Source organism: Pseudonaja textilis, chromosome 16 (genome assembly GCF_049901715.1).
Source record: "Pseudonaja textilis isolate UNSWEBS1 chromosome 16, rPseTex1.2, whole genome shotgun sequence".
Lineage (NCBI taxonomy): Eukaryota > Metazoa > Chordata > Lepidosauria > Squamata > Elapidae > Pseudonaja > Pseudonaja textilis.
In genome coordinates, this window is record NC_142005.1 from 9,886,220 (window position 1) to 9,899,515 (window position 13,296).

The 13,296-nt window shown below is 52.4% G+C and overlaps 1 protein-coding gene across 2 annotated transcripts; it reads right to left on the reverse strand.

The window, feature by feature from the left end:
• Positions 1–139: 139 nt before the first annotated feature.
• Positions 140–13,295, reverse strand: SNX27 (sorting nexin 27). 2 transcript variants are annotated; one of them, XM_026720217.2, is made up of 13 exons: positions 12,657–13,295; positions 7,171–7,402; positions 6,312–6,504; positions 5,768–5,832; positions 5,501–5,605; positions 4,684–4,762; positions 4,197–4,360; positions 3,577–3,666; positions 2,987–3,136; positions 1,434–1,562; positions 1,261–1,320; positions 1,006–1,068; positions 140–379 (listed from the first exon to the last, which is right to left on the reverse strand). In XM_026720217.2, the coding sequence occupies exons 1-13, from the start codon at positions 13,028–13,030 to the stop codon at positions 332–334; spliced, it is 1,752 nt and encodes a 583-aa protein (XP_026576002.1). In that variant the 5' UTR covers positions 13,031–13,295; the 3' UTR covers positions 140–331. The 2 variants fall into 2 exon arrangements, with proteins under 2 accessions (XP_026576002.1, XP_087770393.1); XM_087914267.1 differs by having other exon boundaries at positions 1,255–1,320.
• Position 13,296: the final 1 nt, after the last annotated feature.

Sequence of the window (13,296 nt, forward strand, 5' to 3'; positions counted from 1 at the left end):
GGGGACTCAGAAAATGTCTACCCCCCCCCAAAAAAAATGAAAAAATGCTGGAAACAAGAAACCAGGTGCCCCCCCCCACCTGCACCCCCCCTCCCCCCCTCCCTCCCCTCCCTCCCTCGCTTAACAGGACATTCACGAATGGAATTAATATGAGTTTAATACAGTAAACCGTTCCCCTCTTTCTCAAACCTCTTTTCTTTTCTCCTCGTTTTTGAAAAGTGTTAATTTTTTGTGTTTTTGTTTTCCAGGAAGGGTTTTGGGGTTGGGGGGGGAAAAGGGGGGCGGGGGATAATACGCTTTTCGGTCGGCCGGTCGGTTGTCCGAAGCGGAGTCAAGTCGTGATGTCCCGTTGCTCTGTCCGCATTAACTGGAAGATGTTCTGGAAGAGGAAAAAGGAGGAGGAGGAGAAGGAGGGAATGAAGGAAAGAGGCTGAAAACGAGGGTGTGTGTGTGCGTGTGTGTGGGGAAGGATTTACTCTGAGACAGTTTGGTCCGGGGGTTTAAGGCGCCGGAGTAGAAACCGGGAGACGGGGAGTTCTGGTCCCAAAACTTAGGTATGAAAGCCGGCTGGGCGACTTTAAGCCGATCGCCAGGAGACGGGGGAGTTCTAGTCCGGATTTCAGCATGGAAGCTAACTGGAGGGCTTTGGGCCAAACCCCAGGAGACGGAGAGTTCTAGTTTCGCCTCAGCCATGAAAGCCGGCCGGGGGACTTTGGGACAGGGAGTTCGAGTCCTGCCTTAGGCACAAAAACTGTCTGGGTGACTTTGGGCCGGGGAAACGGGGAGTTCTAGTCCTGCCTCAAGGCACAAAACCTGGCTGGGTGACTTTGGGCCGGGGAAACGGGGAGTTCTAGTCCTGCCTCAAGGCATGAAAGCCCAGCTGGGCGACTTTGGCCTGGCCCGCCTCGCAGGGTGGCCGTTGTGGTCTCTTCGCCGCCCTGAGTTATTGATAAAAATAACAACGGCGGGCTAGAAATAAAATTTAAAATAAAAAAAGCTTCTCACCTTGCTACACAAGCTGTCTTTGCTGCAGTTCTTGTTGTCCTTGTCGGTGGCTTCCTCTTCCACCTTTCAAAGGAAGGTTACGGATGAGCGGCTTGAGGCGGGCCAGGCGCGGGGCGTTCTAGCGCCAAGGGCCCAGAGGGCTCTGGTCTTCCGCGGGGAAGCCTCGCCCGGCTTCTAGGGAGGGAGGGAGGGGAGAGCCCCCCCACTGGGTGACACCGGCCCTCCCCAGCCCCTCCTGGCCCTCCCCACCTTCACCTCCTTCCGCCACTTCAGTTCGCAGAAAATGCGCTCGAAACACTCGTGCATGTAGTTGAACTGCAGGGAGAGGAAAAAGCCAAATTCAGGGTCCCTGGGGCTTTAACCCAGCGCCTTCCTCTTCCTCTGCCCACCCCCCAGTGCCCCCCGCCCGTCCCGGGCTCTCTGCTTACGTAAGGGGTGAAGATTTTGACCCATCTTGGCTTCTTCTCTCCCCGCGCGTATTCGAAGCAGAAGGCCATCCCTTCTTCGTCCGTGTCCCATCGCTGCATCTCGTCCCATTCGAAAGCGATGACTTGATTCTGGAAGGATCCCGGCGGGATCAGGAGGGTCGGATCCGGAAGGGGGGGGGCACCCCCACCACCACCCCAGGGGATCCAGAGGTGGGGAACGCGGGAGGCCTCGGAAGGGTTAAGCGTGTCTGCTGCCCCGGGGCTTCCCAAAGCGGCGAAGCGGTGTGGACGCCAACTCCCAGAATTCCCCAGGGCCAGCATGGGGAATTCTGGGAGTTGGGAGTCCACTAGAGGAAAGTTAATCCACATTGTGGGTGTCAAACCCGCCCCCCTCCCCGCCCAGCCCAACTCAGCATGTACACACCTAAACTCCTTTTCCCAAACTCCCATTCGGAGTAACAGAATAAGAGGGTCAATTGGAGGTCCTCTAGTCCAACCCCTTGCTCAAACAAACGGCTGCCCAATCTCCTCTTGGAAGCCTCCAGTCATGGGAGCACCCATGACTTCTGGGGGGAGTCCTTCCGCTGGTTAATGGTCCCGATTTCGCCTTAATTCCGGGTTCCTTTTCTCTCTGATTGGTGCCAACTTAATCTTTTGTTGTGGTCCGCTGGCAGCCTGCAGAGACCGCAGCAGAGTCGGACAGTGGGGGAGGAAGATGGGCAACTCCGGGAGTCGGGGGAGGACTCGGGTCCAGCGTCCGATGCAGACACGGGCCCAGGGCCATTTGGGAGTGGTGTGCCAACTCCGGAGCCTCCAGAACCGGACAGCAGCGAGGCAGAGGAACAGAGGGAGCCCGTTCCCAGTGTGCGCATGCACAGAGCTGCCAGAAGGCAAGAACCATTAAAGACAAAAGGGGCGACTCGGGAGTGAGGCTGGGAGGTGATTGGCCCCTCCCTTAAGACATCCAAAGGAGGAGCAAAGGGACAGGAGCCTTTGCAGGAAGCAACGTTGCTCGTTCTGGTTGGTTGGAAACCTGAAGCTCCGGGTTGAATTTGCGTTCCGGTGTTGGCTTCGCTTAACTCATTGGGACGTTGAGTCGTTGGCAGCCTTTCAAGGGAGATAAATGTGCGTGCTTATCAGATTTATCCCAAGGGATTTTGGCAGGCTCCCGTGGGACTGTTTACAAACTGCGCGAGACTCGTGACGGGCTGTGAATGGCTAAAATTCACAGCCGTGGAAATCAAGAACAAAAAAGGTTTGGGGACTAGTGTGTGTTTGTGAGCCTTGGTGTGTGTTTGTGAGTGTCTCCATAAGCCTTGGTCAGAACAAACTGCCCCCCAAAGATTTCCCACCACAAACGTGAGATGTTACAACGTGAACCCTTTGGCGATGCCATGAATATTTTTTTCTCTCCGCTCTTTTCCTACTCTCTTCTCCTCCTCATCTCTCGGGGGTGGGAGCTTCATCGCCCTGCCCAGACAGACCTGGAGGGTTGGGAGGGGGAAATAGGTGAGGACCCCACCCCTCACCCCCACCCCAGCCCCAGAGCTGACCTCGAGCTGCCCCTCCTCGGTGCAAGCGTGGAGCTTAAAGTGCTGGATGCTGATGGCTGTGATGACGTGGCCCTTCCGGCGAGAGTCGCAGGAGCAGTGAGGGAAGACGATCTCGTTGTAGCCCTCGCATGTCCGCAACATGTTCAAGTACTGCGGGAGAGAAACGTGGGGACAGGGGTGGGGGTGAAAGATTTGGAGGAAGGGGTCTCCCCGCCCACCCAGGCTGTCAAATCATAAACTGTTTCTACGGTCGGGGAGTACTTTCCCCGAGAGTCGTGGAGGGGCCGCTTGGAGGTTGATAGGTGCCCTGAGGGTAACCTGAACCCTTTAACCAGGGGGGACCTCCAAGCGGCCTCGACGACACTCAGAGAGAGCGCTAATGACCAGAGGAACTGCAAGGAATAGAAATCCAGCATTCCAGCATTCCATCAGAACCTGAGGAAGCCTCCTGGATGAGGAGCGAGACCTCTTCAAAGAAAAACAAAAAAGCCCAGTGGCCTTTTGAAAGACAGAACCTTTGGGACAAACTATGACCTGGGTGACCCAGAATCTCCAGAGACGCTTCCCGCCGGAAGCGGAGAACATTTTACCATAACCATCTTCCTCTGTTCTCCAAGCTTCTGCAGCTGGTAGGACTTCTCCTCGGCTTTGATGTAGCCTTTCTTCACATCATCGACTGCCTGGGTGGGAAAAAAACATGGGATCAAGGGACAATTCCCCACCACCACCACCGAAAAGGAGGGAAGGGTTTCTGCTGTTCTACAATCCCTCCTCCGTAAGTGGGTCTAGTCCTCATGGCGGGAGGTGGCCGATCGAGTCAGAGCTGAAGAGGGACGAAGGAAATAACGCTAAAAGGAAGGAGAGGATCCCCTTGAATTTTCTTCTGGTCGGTGGTGGGGGTAGGAAGATCCGTTTCTGCTCCTTCCCCTCCCCCCCTTCTTGATCTCATGGGGAGGGATCACTCGATCCCCCTTTGAATCTCGGAGCAGAGTAAGCTTCTATGCTCCGCCGCGGTCGCTCAAGAGGGTCCCCGTTGGACCGAGGGAGGTTGACGCTCTCCGCTCCCTCGCTCTTCTGCTCCTCGCGCCCTCCTGCCCTGGTCCCTGAACGAGACACCCCTAGGCTTCACCCAGAGAGGACACCCTACCCGACCCCGCCTCGTGGGGGGTGGGGAGGGGAGGAGCTGAGGGTCACCTGAAGGGGGTCCCACCTGGTGGAAGAAGTAGGTGACGGCCAAATCGTTATCGTTCAGGAGAACCTCTTCCTCGGTCGTGAACAGCCACTTCCTGATCGTCAGGCAGGTTCCCGGCACGGCTGAGGTGTAATTCTGCACGTAGAGCTTGTGGGGGAACTCGTTGGGTGCCAGTTTCCTCACTGGGGAAGGGAAACCGAAGAGAAATGGGGGTTGGAAGAGGGGAGTCCCCCCCCACCGACAACAGAAGACATGAATGATTGATTCGTATGTTAGAATTTCATCCTGTTACTTTAGAAATATCTCAGTATTCCTTCTCCCCCAGGACAACAACCCTGTGAGGAGGGCTGGGCCGAGGGTGAGGACTGGCTCGAAGGCACCCAGTTGGTTTCGCTGGGCTGAAGGACGCTCAGCTTCCTTACTGGGACAGCTTTCGAGAGGGGGGTGGGGGTGGGGGTGGGGCAATGGGAAGGCGGGGGCTACCATGCAAGGGATCTTTCCTTACCAAAAGAATGGTTGATCACTTCAAACAAGGCGAAGTAGTTGGCGGTGGCGCTATCCATCCCCACCTTGGAAGCGACAGCCTGGAGAGGGAGGGAGGGAGGGAGGGAGGGAGGAAATTAAAAGCGAGGGAGGGAGAGAAAGAGGAAGGAAGGAAGGAAATGGAAGGTGGGAGGGAGGAAAAAAGGAAGGAAGGAAGAAAGGAGAAAAAGAAAGGGAAAGAGGGACGGAGGAAATCAAAGAGGGAGAGAGAGAGAGAGAAAGGAAGGGAGGGAGGGAGGAAAGAAGGAAGGAAGGAAGGAAGGAAGGAGAAAAAGAAAGGGACAGAGGAAGGAAATTAAAAAGAAAGAGGGAGAGAAAGGAAGGAGAGGGAGGGAGGAAAGAAGGGAGGGAATTAAAAAGAAAGGAGGGAGGGAGGAAGGGCATGGAGAGGCAGGCAGGGAAGGAAAAGAGGCAGGGAGGGATGAAGGAAGGATGGAAAGAAAGAGGAAGGAAGGAAGGAAGGAAGGAAGGAAGGAAGGAAGGAAGGAAGGAAGGAAGGAAGGAAAAGAAAGAAAGAAAGAAAGAAAGAAAGAAAGAAAGAAAGAAAGAAAGAAAGAAAGAAAGAAAGAAAGAAAGAAAGAAAGAAAGAAAGAAAGAGGGAGGGAATGCATTTTAAAAACCAGAACCTTTTTAGAAGCCAAAAACCCCTCCGAAGCCAAATCTTCTGTCAGGAGCTTTTCTCCTTCCCAGCGTTTGGAGAGCAAGTTCCCTCCCGCGCCCTCAATTCCTCTAAAGCCCCCCTCCCCGACCCCTGGGGGGGGGGTGGAATCCCCTCCTACCTGGTAGACCTGGTCGGTAGTGCTGTTCTTCTTCACCCGGATGGTCACCGTCGTGATATCGGGGAGGGCCACCCGGAGCTCCACGTCCGACACCCCATTGAAGTTCTGGGGGGAGGGGGAGGAACAGCCCGGGTGAACCAATGAGGAAGGCGAATTCCCCTTGGGGTTGGAGATGGGGGGAAAGAAAGCCCCCTTTTGGCCACCCAGATGTGGGTTGGGAGCGACAGCCCCGGAGAGAGCGCACACACACACCCCGGACCGGCTTACCTCGTCCGATTCCGAGAGGAATTCTTGCATGACGTCGCTCTCCCCGATCACCCGGATGGAGCACACTAGGGGAGGGGGCGAGAAAGCAGAGCTGTGACTGGACCAGAGTGAAGGGGGGTCTGGGGGGGAGAAGGGGGGAGGAGAGGTTGACACCTGGGCCTTTTTCCATACATCCAGGAGGAAAGAAGAAACAAGAATTCACTGGCTCTTCCCAATTAAGCTTCCCAGATGATTATGATTATTCTCTTTTATTCATTAAACGTGAAACTCCGTCAACTGGTCATTTAAAAAATATCACGAATGTCATTACTATTATTATTATTATTATTATTATTATTATTATTATTATTCATTAAACATGAAACTCAGTCAACTGATTATTTAAAAAATTTATCGCAAGTCATTATTATTATTTATTAGTTGTTGTTATTGTTATTATTCTCTTTTATTCATTCAACATGTAACTCAAGTCAACTGATCCTAGTGCGCTGAAGGAAGGATGCCCCGCCCCCTCCAAAGCCCCGCCCCCCCGCTCCCCGCCTACCCTTCTCTAGGTACTCCTCCAGGCCCCGTCTCCGGGCGTCCAGCTGCTGCTCCGACAGGGAGAAAGGCCATTTCCCGGGCAGGCGAGGGAAGGTAAAATTGGCAAACTCCCGTTTCAGGTTATGGTGCAAGATGGCAAACTCGCGGTAGCGTTTCGAGCACAGCTGCCGCCCGGCCATGTAAACATTGTAAACCTAGAAAAAGAGAATTTATATATCTCTATCTCTTTCTCTACTCTATCCATCCATCCATCCATTCCCTTTTACACATCTCTCTCCCTCTCTATTCTTTCTCTCTATCCCTATCCATCTCCTATCTATCTATCTATCTATCTATCTATCTATCTATCTATCTATCTATCTATCTATCATCTATCTATTAATCTATCATCTATCTATTAATCTATCATCTGTCTATCTATCAATCATCTATCAATCTATCATCTATCTATCTATCATCTATCTATATATCTATCTATCATCTATCTATCTATCTATCTATTTATCATCTATCTATCTATCATCTATCTATCTATCTATCTATCTATCTATCTATCTATCTATCTATCTATCTATAACATCTATCATCTATTAATCTATCATCTGTCTATCTATCAATCATCTATCAATCTATCATCTACTATCTATCTATCTATCATCTATCTATCTATCTATCTATCTATCTATCTATCTATCTATCTATCTATCTATCTATAACATCTATCTATCATCTATCTATCTACCTACCGATCGATCTATCATCTATCTATCTATGAAAACATATACATATATATAAACACACACACACACACACACACACACAAACGGGGTTTGGGAAGGAGCGGCCAGGCCGGGACTCACCACGAACTTCTCCCCGTTCTGCTCCACGTGCTTGTAGGTGGGGATGGAGATGGGGACGGCCTGCTTCTCCGTGTAGTCGTAGAAGGACTGGCCCAGGGAGTCATCGCCGGGGTCCAGGCTGTCGGCCTCGTGCGGCGGCACCGACAAGACGGTCAGGATCAGCTCCTTCTCGCCGGCTCGGATTAGGTCCACCACCTGCTTGTGGGTGGCCCCTTCCACGTTGACGCCATTTCTGCAGGGGGGGGGGAGAAGGGAAGACGGACAGCGTGAAGGCCCTGGGGCTGACGAGGGAGGCCGAGGCGGGGCTGCCATCTTGCGGGGGTGTGGGGGGGAGTTGGGTGAGCAAGCCGCAAAACCCCCCAAATTAAAAACAAAATAAAAATTAAAAGAAATGGGGAATTCTGGAGGAAGGAAGGAAGGAGACAGATAGCAGACAGAAATGGGTGACAGAGATAAATGATAGAGATATAGAGGATAGACAGACAGACAGACAAATATGGGTAGGAGGAAGGAAGGAAGGAATAGATGAAATAGATGAGATATGATAAAGATGTAGAAGATAGATAGATAGATAGATAGATAGATAGATAGATAGATAGATAGATAGATAGATAGATAGATAGATGGATGGATATGGAGAAAAGGAAGGAAGGAGGGAAGGAAGGAAAGAAAAGAAGGGAAGGGAGGAATGAAGGAAAAGAAATAGATGACAGATATGATAAAGATATAGAGGATAGATAGATAGATAGATAGATAGATAGATAGATAGATAGATAGATAGATAGATAGATATAGAGAGAAGGTAGGGAGGAAGGAAGGAAGAAAGGCAGGAAGGAAGGAAGAAATAGATGAAATAGATGAGATATGATAAAGATGTAGAAGATAGATAGATAGATAGATAGATAGATAGATAGATAGATAGATAGATAGATAGATAGATAGATAGATATGGAAAGAGAAGGAAGGAAGGAAGGAAGGAAAAGAAGGGAAGGGAGGAATGGAAGAAAAGAAATAGACAGAGATATGATAAAGATATAGAGGATAGATAGATGATAGATAGATAGATAGATAGATAGATAGATAGATAGATAGATAGATAGATAGATAGATAGATAGACAAGGAAGGAAAATGGATGACAAGAGATATGACAGAGATAAAGATACACACAGAGGTGGAGAGAGAGAGAGAGAGGTGAGCTGGTGGACCTACTTGAGTGGCACCTGCTACTCAGCCGGTCACAAGAAAAGCAAAAAACCAGGAAGGAAATGGGAGTGAGGCTCTCCAAGCACATGCCACGCGCTGAGATGGGTAACTCTAACCCCTTAGCCGGGCTTCCTTACTTCCTCCACCCAGGGACGGCTGCCAGCGCCTGGGGCTGAGTAAGCGGCATGTGACAGCGGAGCCTCCCCCCCCCCCCCGTACCAGAAGTCTGGCTGCCGGGGAGAAGGGGGAGCTGCAATGCCTACAACACCCAGAAGCATCCAGGGCTGGCAAAAAAAAAAGGAGCATATTTGCCTGTATTTAAAATAAATTTAATTGTTTTTATGTTTAGAACATAAATGTTTGGAACAGGACTTTCCAACTTTTAAGAGCTGAGGACTTCAACTCCCAGCATTCCCCAGCCTAGGAATTCTGGGACTTGAAGTCCGGAAGTGTTAAAAGTTGCCCAGACTTGGCCTAGACTTTTGGGGGGGACGGGGGGGGGGGAGACACTTGGAAACGCATAAATAAATTGCATAAATTTATAAATTCATGCTTCAAACGTTCTGTTCGTTTCTGAGCTTCCGAGGAGGAAAAGGCCCCATTGACGAAGAATTTACTGCAGGCAGAGTCGTCTACTTCAGGGATGGGATTTCTTACGGTTCTGTGGGTGTGGCCTAATTTGTGGGTGTGGTTTGGGGGGTCATGTGACTGGCTGGGCGAGGCTTGTATCTAAGTATTATAAATATTGATGTAAATACTGCATTTTTTTATATTAAAAAAGAGCCACTTTTACCCAAAATCAGGCAAAGCAGGCAGGCAGATTGAGTCGTTCACAGAATCACAGATTCACTCAGAGATTTATCTTTCTGCCATCTGCTACCTGAGTCTGCACTGAAAAATAGAAGCTTCGGTCCTAAGGAAGGTTCAGCTCTGCTTTTAGATGAGCTAGAAAGCCAGAAATGCCAACGGTTTCCTGCTTTCTAGCTAATCTTAATCTCCCCGCACAGCAGACGCTCGGGGGGGGAAAGAAGGAAAAATAGCCACTTAGCAGGTGAGTTTGATGGCCTGCATGTCAGGTAAGGGATGAGTGGGTGGGGCAGGGCGGGGCGGGGCAGGGCAGGGCAAGCCAGTGATGCAATTTTCCAGTTCTCTGAACTGGGCAGAATCATAACAACCGGTTCTATAGAACCGGTCCAACCAGGGAGAATCCCACCCCTGGTCTACTCATCACCCCACAACTGAGTCCAACATTTAGGCTGCTAAGTGAGACATTTAAGTGCGTTTTGGCCTGTTTTATCACCTGGCTTGCCACTGTTAAGTGAATCCAGCTTCCCCCACTGACAGGAGGACGCCAAAAGAGGGGGGGGGGGAATCACACACTGCGATCGTCGTAAGAATGAGTCAGCCATCAAGCATCTGAATGCAAATCATGTGACCATGGGGTTACTGCGACGGTCGTTAAATGTGAAAATGTCCCTTTTTTTAATGCTGGGGTAACTTTGAATAGTCACTAAGTGAAGCATTGAAAGTCAAGGACTCCCTGAAAGTGCCATGGAAGGACCGTTTCCCCCCCCCTCAAAAATAAAAAAATACCCCACCAGTTTTTAATTTAAATTTCACATTAAGAGCTGCTCTGTCCTTGCAGATAATCAGCCTGGGACTCAGCAGAAGTTTATCTTATCTTGTTCTTTTTGCCCGACAGCCAACGGATTTGGTCCACAACTTGCAAGGAAGGCACGCAAACACAAACACGCACACACACACATACACGGGCACAAGGGCACAGGAGCTGCAGAGAATCACAAAATGCTATTTTAACCTCTCCAGGAAACATCGCACAGCAAGCAAGGAATTAAAAAAAAGACGACACACAACGGACTACCCTTTTGAAAGCAAAATAACACACACACACACACACACACACACAATGAAACTGAAAGGAACTGAAAAAGGAAACTGAAGGGTGTCAAGGAGCAAATGGGCCTTGGAGGATGAATCCAGCTTTCCAAAAGTTGTCACCCAGAGAAAGTTTGGACAGCCACTTGTCTGGAATTGCATTTAGGGGTTGGACTAGAAGACCTCCAGGGTGCCTTCCAGCTCTGTTCTTTCTATAAAGACCTTGCCTGGTCTGCACGATTGTGGGTCTGCTTTGTGTATTACGGCTACTTTGATATACAGCCAGTCCTTGGTTTAGTGACCGTTCCCAGATGGGAAAAGGAAACTTATGACTTTTTTTTCACATTTACGACGGCTGCGGCATATCCCCATGGCCATACGGTCCAAATTTGGATGCTCGGCGACTCGTAGTTACGAGTCGCAGCAGACCGGGAGTCACGCGATCCCCTCTTGTGACCTCCTGACCAGCCAAGTCAATGGGAGAAAAGCTGGATTCATTGAACAGCCGCGATCCTCACTTAACAGCCACAGTGATTCACTTAACGATGGCGGTGGGAAGAAAGTTTGTCAAATGGGGGGGAAATCTTTTCTTTGAGATCGGGATTGGAGCGGAACAATTTCGCCTCCACGTGCAAAAATCTTCTTGGAGGAAACACCCCCCCCCCAATTAAATCTCTAGTTTGCATCAAGTGTCAGCCCCCTCCCCACTCGAGGCTGGGAACTACAACACCCAGCATCCTGTGCAGCTGATGGGCGTGAAGCTTCCAAGCATCGCATCGGAGTAAAAAATAAATAAATTAGATTGCTTAGAACACGAAGACGACTTTGGAAAAAAATGGGCCACGTTTAAAGGCTCTGCCTGGAAAAATGTGCCCCAAAGGGGTAGCTGGGAAAGGCTTATGGGAGTTGTAATCCCAGATTGACAAGCTAGCAGCCTCGCAGGCCACCATGCTAAAGGCTTTTATATATAATAATATATATATTTTATATATAATAATAGGAGAAAAGAGGGAAGACTTTTCCTGCACAAGCTTCCAAGTATATTTGCCAGGCATAGTAAATAATATTGTTCTCCTGTTAAAAATTTCCCTTTTTTCCGCCCCCCGAAATGTGGATGTTTTATACAAATAAGTCTCTTTAAAGTCCTTTTTTTTTCCCGTTGCTCTTCAATGAAACAAAACCAGCAGAGAAGCTTATAGAAATTATTATAATCATCAGACTGGCCCCACCCCAAAGGCTCATACACACAGACACCCCTTTAAAAGGAGCAGAGCGGATAGACTACAAAGCCCATCTCCACAGAAGGTGCAAGGGTCATAGGTCAAGGCGTCCATTGGCTGGAGAAGAGAGGTTCCTGCCCCAGCTGGCTGTGGAAGATGGGAGCTGCAGCCCACTCTTAAAACACCCCCGTGAAGGCAGGGAGGATAGACACTGTAGTGTCCCTATTCTAGGCCAGGATGATGGGAGCACATATACCCCGTGAAGACAGGGCGGATGGGCACTGTAATCCTCCCTCTTTTCTGGGCTAGGATGGATAGGGAGACTGTGGGTGATGGGAGGGGCACACCCCCCCTAAAGGCAGGGAGGATGGGTTCTGCAGTCCTAACCTAGGCTAGCATGGATGGGGAGGCAATGGATGATGGGAGAGGCACTCCCCCACGGAGGTGGGGAAGATGGGCAGTGTCACCTTGGGCAAAGATTGATGGGGAGGTTGTGCACACCCCGTGAAGGCGGGGAGGATGGGTGCTGTAGTCCCACCCCCTCTTCTAGACCAGCCATGGGGTGCATGATAGGAAAGGTGGAAGATGGGCGCTGTAGTCCTTGACGAAGGCGGATGGGGAGGCCATGCCTGGTGGGAGGCTCCCAGGAGGATGGGCTCTGCAGTCCTCCCCCTCCTCCCAGGTCAGGACTAGAGGCTAAGGACGATGGGGGGGGGCAGGCCCCTTCCAGGCGGGGAGGATGGGCGCTGTAGTCCTAGCCCTCTTCTGGACCAGCATGGATGGGGAGGCCGTGCCTGATGGGAGAGGCACGCCCTGTGAAGATGGGCCCCGTAGTCCTGGGCGGACGGGGAGGCTATGGGTGATGGGAGGGGCACAAACACACCCCCCCCCCGTGAAGGCGAAGCAGATGGGCCCTGTAGTCCTGAACCGGCACGGATGATGGGGAGGCCGGGCTTGACGGGGAGGATGGGCACTGTAGTCCTAGCCCTCTCCTGGACCGGCCTGGGTGGGGAGGCCGCGCCCGACGACGGGCTAGGGCTCCGCGGGCATGGGCTGTGTAGTCCTCCCAGGCCAGGGCGATGGGAGGGGCACGCCCCTCTTCCAGGCCGGGGAGCATGGGCCCTGCAGTCCGAGGGGGGAGGGAGGACGGTCCCCGGGCTACTCACACCTCCAGGATGCGGTCCCCCTTGCGGACCCCGGCGTGCTCGGCCGCCCCTCCGCCCAGGACGGCGCTGACGTGCTGCAGCGGCGCGTAGAGCTCCCCGTTGATGCTGCGCAGCTGCCCGCCCTCGCTGACCTGCCCGCGCACGTTGAAGCCGTAGCCGGACTCGGACTTGACGATGCGCACCACGCGCGGGCCCGGCGGGGCGGCGGCGGCGGCGGCGGGGGGCACGGGGGGCACGGAGGCGGCGGGAGCGGGGAGCGGCGCGGAGGGGGGCGGCGGGGGCGAGCACGAGGGGACCCCCCCGCCTCCCCCGCCGCCCCTCAGCGGGCCCGGCAGCACCGAGCGCGGAAGCCCCTCGCCCGCCTCCTCCGCCATCTTGGCGCCGCCGCCGCCGCCGCCGCTGCTGCTGCTGCTGCTGCCGCCGTTCTGGAAACCGCCCCCGCGCGCGCGCGCCGCACGCACGCACGCACGCACGGTGTGTCACGCGACGGGCCACGCCCCCTCCGCGGCTGTCTCTCTCTCTCTCTCTCTCTCTCTCTCCCCGGCTTCCGTCCCCGCCCCCGCCCCCCACACTTGCAGGGAACGCATGCGCGGCCCCTCCGCAACGCTTAGCAGGCCAGTGCGCAGGCGGGTAAGGCAGG

Coding starts and splice junctions, on each gene's coding strand:
- SNX27 (XM_087914267.1), bottom strand. CDS start 13,030: ATGGCGGAGGAGGCGGGCGAGGGGCTTCCGCGCTCGGTGCTGCCGGGC. Junction 7,403..12,656: donor GGGGACCGCATCCTGGAGGT/GTGAGTAGCCCG, acceptor CCCCCCCTGCAG/AAATGGCGTCAACGTGGAAG. Junction 5,606..5,767: donor TCCTCTCGGAATCGGACGAG/GTAAGCCGGTCC, acceptor CCCTCCCCCCAG/AACTTCAATGGGGTGTCGGA.